At 37.1% G+C, this 8,130-nt stretch overlaps 1 protein-coding gene across 1 annotated transcript; it reads left to right on the top strand.

Moving 5' to 3' along the window:
• The first annotated feature begins 949 nt into the window (after nt 1-949).
• LOC136851957 (helix-loop-helix protein delilah-like) lies at nt 950-6,492 on the top strand. Its single transcript, XM_067126331.1, has 2 exons — nt 950-2,486; nt 2,650-6,492. Exon 2 carries the CDS (start codon nt 3,747-3,749, stop codon nt 4,524-4,526), a length of 780 nt encoding a protein of 259 aa, XP_066982432.1. The 5' UTR covers nt 950-2,486; nt 2,650-3,746; the 3' UTR covers nt 4,527-6,492.
• The last annotated feature ends 1,638 nt before the right edge of the window (nt 6,493-8,130 follow it).

Below are 8,130 nucleotides of genomic sequence, written 5' to 3'. Positions count from 1 at the left end.
CCCTCAGTTATCCGGATTTCCGCTATCTGGAGCTCGACATAATCCAATGCACCCGGACCTGGGATCAAGGCTCCAAAGATATATGATATATGTAAATTTTTAAAAATTTTAAAATCCCATCTTCAAATGGTTGGCAATGCTGTGCAGCCTCAAGAAAGTGTTGGTAACACTGATGACGCTTGGGCTGAGAGGAGGAGCAGGAAGGCTCAGAGGTGTTGTTCTGGAGGGTGGGTGGAGCTGGAAAGCAGTATCTGTGGCTGGGAGGGGGTGGAGATGTAGTGTTGGTTGGGTGAAGTGGTCTAGGTAGACCTGACTTGGTAGAGCATGTTTGGTTTCATGTTTTTATGTTTATGATATAGTAATTCATATTTTGTTAAAGGATATGTTCTATATTGAAATACAGAGAGAGAGTGAAAACACTAACAGAGTATAATTATATATATATATATATATATATATATATATATATATATATATATATATATATATATATATATATATATATATATATATATATGTGTGTGTGTGTGTGTGTGTGTGTATTTGTGTGTGAAATTCCCAGCTAAACATCAAAGAGAAGGAGATCATTATATTATATATATATATATATATATATATATATATATATATATATATATATATATATATATATATATATATATAATATATATATATATATATATATATATATTGATATATATATATATATATATATATATATATATATATATATATATATATGTATATATGTGTGTGTGTGTGTGTGTGTGTATAGCTTGCAGCCTTCATAAGTGCAAGCTTACCTTAAAATGCTTTTTTTTTCTACTTTCCCGTCAACATAAAATGAAACCAGCCCTGCCCTCACTTACCTAGTCAAAACAATGTTAAATATGACACTCGGTGTTACTTACAAAACATGACCAATGCATCTGCACCTCTGTTCCTCCCGGAGTGAACCTACTCAAAAAAATAAATAAATAAACCACTTTTGGAAATGTTGCACCGAGATCATTAGAAAGGGCAACGAAGGTGCTGGTTTTTGCCCGCGAACACTTGTGAAAATACATTACAGAAGTGCTCGAATTTCAGCTTTTTACGCCGCGGATGTTAATCGAGTGAATTTCTATTTTTTTTTTTTTTTTCTCCATCACGGTGAGTTGTCTGGCAGATATTAGACGTTTAGGAGAGGCCTTTTTGACACTCCTCATTAAAATAGATACGGGAAGCTGATGGTGGCGTTCTCCCTTGCTGAACATTTACATACGACCTCTCTCTCTCTCTCTCTCTCTCTCTCTCTCTCTCTCTCTCTCTCTCTCTCTCTCTCTCTGTGTGTGTGTGTGTGTATGTGTGTGTGCTTACCTTCTTCGTCTCGAAATCTCTGTTAAGAAATGACGGAATAAATTGGTTGATGATAATAGATCAGTATCGACCTTTCAAACTTAAAAAAAAAAACAAATTGGAGAACAAATTTATGATTTTTCAATAAATTTTCTGCAAAAAAAAAAAATCCAAAAATATAATGAGAAGAGAGAATGGCGCACGATTATAATAAACTTAGTGTTTTTGAGTGATTAAAATAAACTCGTGTTTTTAAATCGAAACAGTAAAATAAACAAAAATACATTATGAGAAACCATTCCTTCATTTAGTACAGAAGTGAAAGATCAAATGAAATTAATGGAACAACCATTCATCATTCATATTGTTTTAGCTCATCATTCACCATTCACTGGGATGATTGAATCGATGACCAGCAAAATTTTTTAGCCCCTGAGAGACCGACCAGGTAATCCTGGTGAGATTTGTTTACATAATTTATTTATGTGGTGCACGGGGAGAGGATAGCGTTCGGATAAGACCCGTTACATGAATGGTGAAGTGTCTCTCTCTCTCTCTCTCTCTCTCTCTCTCTCTCTCTCTCTCTCTCTCTCTCTCTCTCTCTCCTTGATCCGTTGTTTAGGTCAACAGAGACACTATAGTTTTTTCAATGGATAGGCCTAAATTCTCTAAATAGCAAATTCACTTTAGAGGAAACTTCACGGGACAATTTTTAACCAGGGAACCCAAACATGGCAAGTACAGAAGATGGCGATTATCACTGTTAATTTTGACACGAGGAAAATTTCATTTAAAAGGATAAAGAACTATATAAAGTAATATTCGTAAACAGGCCAAAGTTCGAGTGACTATACATTGACAAAGGAATCACATGCATTATTTACTTCTGTCACCGAAGAACTTGTTAAATGATCGCAACAATTTTTTGCCGCAATCAGTGTCAATGATTTGTACAGAGCGATTAAGAAAAAATTATTATTTCGCGAGACGTGCCGTGACGTCAGAGGAGCGAGGTGGGTAAATGTTGGGCGTCGATAACGAAGACTGGTCAGTTGCTGGCGATCTCTCTCGAGGGAAGGAGGTGCCGTCCTCGGCCTCCTGTCATACCATTTCGTCAACTTGACGGGACAATCTTCGCATCTATTATGGTAAGCAATTTAGTTTTTTTTTTTTTTTTTAAGTTTCTCTCTCTTTGTTTTTGAAAATCGTAGCCAAATATTTTTTTTTAATCAGCGATTAATGTGCTTATTACGCGTACTGAAAATGTCATGCATTCATTTACCAATGTTTTTATTCTTTATTCCATTCCAGTTCAGGACTGATTGACGAAAAACCAGTCGTCAGCTACCAGAGGGGTTGTGAAGACTTTCTTAAATAATAGGATTCAATTAACAAGCAAAATATTGATAAAATGTTGCTGGGTATCTGTGGAGGATGAGTATTTTGGAAAAACAGATGCAATAAACTGTGAGATTCTTCTATGGAAAAGCAATAGGATTTAATTAACACAAAATATCGTTGAAAACGTTGCAAAGTATCTGTAAAGGATGAGCATTTTGGAAAACGGATGCAATAAAATTTGTGATTTTCCCATGAAAAATCTACTGATGTGAAAGGCACAGTTACAATCCTTTAATATTACGAAAGTTCATGAACAGTGGAATTCATAGCAATATAAAAAAAACGGTATCGCCGCTCCAAAGTCACCTAAAATAATATCATAGTGGCCTGAATGTTGTGGAAAGCCCCTTTTCTCTCTCTCTCTCTCTCATTCTAATGTTTTTAAAACAGGCTGATAAAAATAGGTAGCCTCGTTCCTACTTAGAGTTTCTTGAGAAAGCAAAATGAACTTGTATTTTATTTTATAATGACTGCGGTGGCTTCTGTTTCTTATTTGACTGTGCATTTTTAGACATAAAACAGCTACTAGTTTCCATTGACGGTGACACATCTTCAAAACCATATATTGGAAGAATACTTTGCAGTGGTACAAGACATCAAATATTTTAAAACATGAAAAGTGATGAAGGAAAAATTATCACAAAGTTGAAAATAAACTGTTGCTGAAAGTGAGAAATATAAACTTTAGTATTAGCAGTCTGGTTAGCGATTACACAATAGGCAGGCATTTCGCTTTGTTGGGTACGAAAGTTTATGTAAATATTTAATGATGTTTTTGAACGGAAATCTGACACACACAGATTAATTGAAACGAGATGAGATGGCGAAATGTGAAAGTTTTGTGCATAACTAAAACTAAACAGCTTCAAGTTGCTGAAAAAGAGATACAAGCAAAGGTATTTTTGAAAGAGATTTTCTTCTTGCCAAGAGAGAAAGAGAGAGAGAGATTTTAAACACGCTCCCTTACTAAGTATCTGACAGCCTCGTCAGAATTGTCTGATCTCACCATGATCGTGAGAAACGATGCGGAAGTGGAGGACGTTAGTTCTCTGACAAGTCCCTCCATGAAAGACCCGCGGAGTGACCACTGCATTCAGGACTCTGACGCCACCGATAACATCCAGTTGAGGTCTTCCGCCAGGGTTGCCAAGAAATACGGCCTGAGACCGCGCAACCTCATCGGGAGACTGCAGCTAGGGAGGACGAGAGAAGACGCGCACGCAAGAGCGACAAAGTCGTCCTCCAGACTGCGACCGCGACCCGCCCCGCTTTCCAAGTACCGCAGAAAGAGCGCGAACGCCCGCGAGCGCCATCGCATGAAGGAGATCAATAAGGCCTTCGAAACGCTCCGTCGAATCCTTCCAGCCTTCTGCAGTAGGCGAGCCGCCTCCTCCATGACGAAGATCACGACGCTGAAACTGGCCGTCAGTTACATAAGGGCGTTGTCGCGCATCCTGGAAGACGGACATCCATCAGATATCACCTTCTTCGACGGCCTCAGTCTGGAGGAGGTTTCCGTGAGCAGACACGGCCCTTTCACCAACACTCACTTTGGCGTCAATCACCACCATTCATTGATCGGACATTCTTCCGGGACTTCCATGACCCAGGTTACATTGCGACCTTCATCTGGTAGCTATGGTGACCTCGAAGACCTTTTGCCGGACGATTCGTGTGTCCTGGAAGACAGTTTCATTGCCTTCGATGACATCCAGACGTTGCCAGAAATGGACGCCCTTTCTCTACTGATGGTCCAGGATATCAACAGCCCCTCAGCGGGATCTTGAAAATAGGAAACAGCTCAAGAAAGAACTCTAATGTCGGGAATGTAAATAAATAAACATTGTATTTTGCAATGACCTGTCACGAAAAAACCAAGAAAATTCGTCAGGAATGGTGTCTATAAGGTAAAATAAATTACATTCATATAATATCTACACAATGAGAGAAGAAACTGTCTTGTTTTCAGTGTAGAAATATTAAGGTTAGGGAATTTCTGTAGAAATAACAATATCTATAATGATGAATCTTTTTTCCTGAAGTGAGTGTCACTTAAATTCTCAAGCATTTGACAGGTTGATTTTCTGTCGCATCTTTTCTTTATTGTCAGACTTCCTGTTGTTTAAGAGGTCTGTCGAATTTACAGTGAAAACAGGATAGATATGATTATGATTGCTGAACTGACTCTTTGCTGTATATCAACAGTAGGAAGAAGTGTAAGATTTCAATATTATGTATCTGTAAGGAAGGACAATGTATTCAAAACTAATGCCAAACTGTATGTCTTACTTTCATAGTTAATTGTTATCAGATGTGCTTAGACTTTTAAATACTTCTTTTGGTAACCATTTATATGCGTACTTCTATGTTGTCTGTGACATTGTTAATAGCGGGTAACAAACTTCATGCCGAATAGAAATAAAATCCATTGTCTTTTATCTAATACAGAAAATAAGTATCTGCTGTGTATAACCTTATCGTCAGTTTCATCTTAATAATGTGCTTCGACTTTACTCTCCAGACCTAATTTGTATTTATTTTGATGTAGTTTTGTATAAGTACAACTTAAATTTTGTATGTACTTTGGTCAAAGCCTATAGAGCACTTTTGTGTATCTAGACCAGTGGATTCCACCATCCCTGCCTGTTCTTTCCAGAAGGATGGTGGTAATCAGTCCTTGATTATGCATATCCGCTAATGAGTTTGTATCTTTTATAAGAAACTCCTTCAGAAGGACGAAGGCAGATGACAATGATGTAGGCTGAGACTTTCAAATGATGAGTGAGGCGTACCCTATAGGAGCTCCTGTAGAGATTCTACCGAGCACTGTTTTAAGAGGAAGCCTGTAGGACTCCTGATCTTTTTGTCACTGTCACCCAGAGATTCGCTGAAAGAGTATCTGTCTCTGTCTGGTTAATTGAAACCCCATTCACTTTGAGCATGTTTACAATACTGCCCTAAAATGGAAAACTGCAGTATCTGCAAAATTTTCGAAATTGAGATATGCCACCTATTGGGCTCGTGAAACACTACTACACAAGTTACTGCAGTTTCAGAATGATTCTTCTTCAGTGCTTTCCACGAGTATTTAGGGGGTCCCATTTGCAGTATCTGCAAAATCAGTAGTAAGGCAGGGGATTACCATTTTTCTCAATTTTGTATTTTTGCATATACTGCGGTCTTCCATTGTAGGGCAGAATTGCCTCTGACTCAACTAGGCATTCTGTATGTATATACTATTATACTTCTGCATGAGATCCTTCTCATGATAGCAGGGCCTAGTGTAAGGTTATTGTGTCATTAGGATGCATGATGATAAAACTGATAAAGAAGTCCTTACCTGCAGACTCCATTACTTGTAGTGTTACCGGGTTTGCTAACGAAATATTTCTGGTATAAAATCACGCAAGACAAAATCCTGTATATATCCCTCAAAATATTTGGAAGAGAATGACTTGCAATATTGGAGAGAGGTAAATAATATCATGACAAGAGGGTTATAAATGCGAAAAAAAATTTAGTTTAGCCAACGTAATATTACTTTGCGACAGAATTTGTAATGGCATCTTGGAATTGGATCTGTCAAACGAGATGTATTCAACTGCAGAAACCTGTTTCTAAGGTCCTTTTATCTTCCTTCAAAGGAAGAATCTTCATCTAGACTTAATACACGTTTTAATGTATTTAAAGAAATGTATGAAGGAATAGGTAAATGTATTAGAATTAAGTTGAGTAAAATGTCCATACACAGTACTACTCATTATTTTCTTGACCTTCCCAGTTTTTTTCTGAATTATATTAAAATAAGTTATGTGGTTGTTTAACCGTTAAACGCCATTATTATTATTTTTTTATTATTATTATTATTATTATTATTATTATTATTATTATTATTTAACAGTGCATTTCCTGACATTTCTTCGTTAGCTTTACTTTCCTTTCAGTCTCATACTGTACTTGACAGCTGCACAGCTAAAGCTTTAGCTGTTGTTAAAAGTAGAAAGTAATGTTTCTCGTTTTACGGACAGCTGTGTAGCAAAGGAAGTCTCGAAACTGTGATGACGAAACTTTTTATGTATTTATAAAACTTCGTGACCTTTTCATCCCTAAACCAGCCAAGGTGCTGTATCTGTTCAAACAGAAACAAGACTTCCCAATGACAGAGAAACAATCAAGGATGAAACAACTCAAGGATCCGGAATACAATAAGGATAAGTCACTAAGCATTTGTTGCACCCACAATGCATCAGCTGGCCTGGCGTTGTATGTAAACAGAAGCCATGTGGGAGCCACTTGTCTGCCTGCATTAACACTTGGTACTACTGTGCAGTAGCCTACACGTTATTTCCTGAACCATAAAAGTAAATGAAGTGCCTTGGTTGCAGTAACTTTCACGCTCAACGGGGATCGCTCAAGGTATGGTGATATGAATATAGGTTAGATAAGTGTTCTATATGGACTTGGAAAGTTAATATAATCTAGTTAATATCAGTGCTCAACAGACCCTGTAGGGGGTTAGTGTCGTCAGTGCACCTCGCGTGGTGTATTGTAGGCATTACTGAAGGTTGTTTTCAGCGTCCCTTCGGCTGTTAGCCGAACCTACTTTTTTATTTTTTTATTTTTATTTTTACATTGCCTTCATTCCACTTCCTTTCTTCAATCTTGCTACCCAACCATTTCAACTCCCTTATTTCACTGCCCAAAGCACTGGATAGCTGAAAGTGCCCCAGTGCCTGTCATTAAAGCCGAATTTTCATATATCACTAAAATCAACTTCCTTTTTTTCTTTTTTCTTTTTCCTTTCACTATTTTGTGTTATATGATCATGCACATTATTTTCAAGCTGGGAATTCTGTTACGTGAGAGCTTGCCTGACATTCACTTGATTAGGATGTGAGAAGATAATATTCTCCACGTTAATTCCATATCTAATAATTAAATCATTATTGACAGCGTGTTTCTGATGAACGTCATATTTATTGAACATATATATACAAGAGGGAATAAAATAAAGCTAACAAAATCCCGTTCGGGGAATTTCCTGTCTTGTTATTGGCTGTCGATGACGCAATAGACTACAGCTGTCTATGGCGACGCCAGTTACCTAAAAATCACTTCTTCAATTTGGGGACGTCTGCTTTTGTATCGTGGTAGTTATTAAAGGTATCGAATATTGGGATGCAATGAAATAAATATGCACTTCGTCTCCATATGTAGTACTCTCAGCGTTTTTCAACCAAGAAAATAACCAACTTAACTTTATGTTACTTACGGAGACGCTACCTTAGTCATTGTATCCATCTGGGTGAACTCTAATTCTTATAAAAAAAATTTTGGTTTTGCATCGTTAGTTGTTGTTCATCTCTCGTAATAATTATTTTAAGGTTATAT

The sequence above is a fragment of the Macrobrachium rosenbergii genome, chromosome 24 (assembly GCF_040412425.1).
Source record: "Macrobrachium rosenbergii isolate ZJJX-2024 chromosome 24, ASM4041242v1, whole genome shotgun sequence".
Taxonomy (NCBI): domain Eukaryota; kingdom Metazoa; phylum Arthropoda; class Malacostraca; order Decapoda; family Palaemonidae; genus Macrobrachium; species Macrobrachium rosenbergii.
This window is presented reverse-complemented; position numbering and strand designations above follow the sequence as displayed.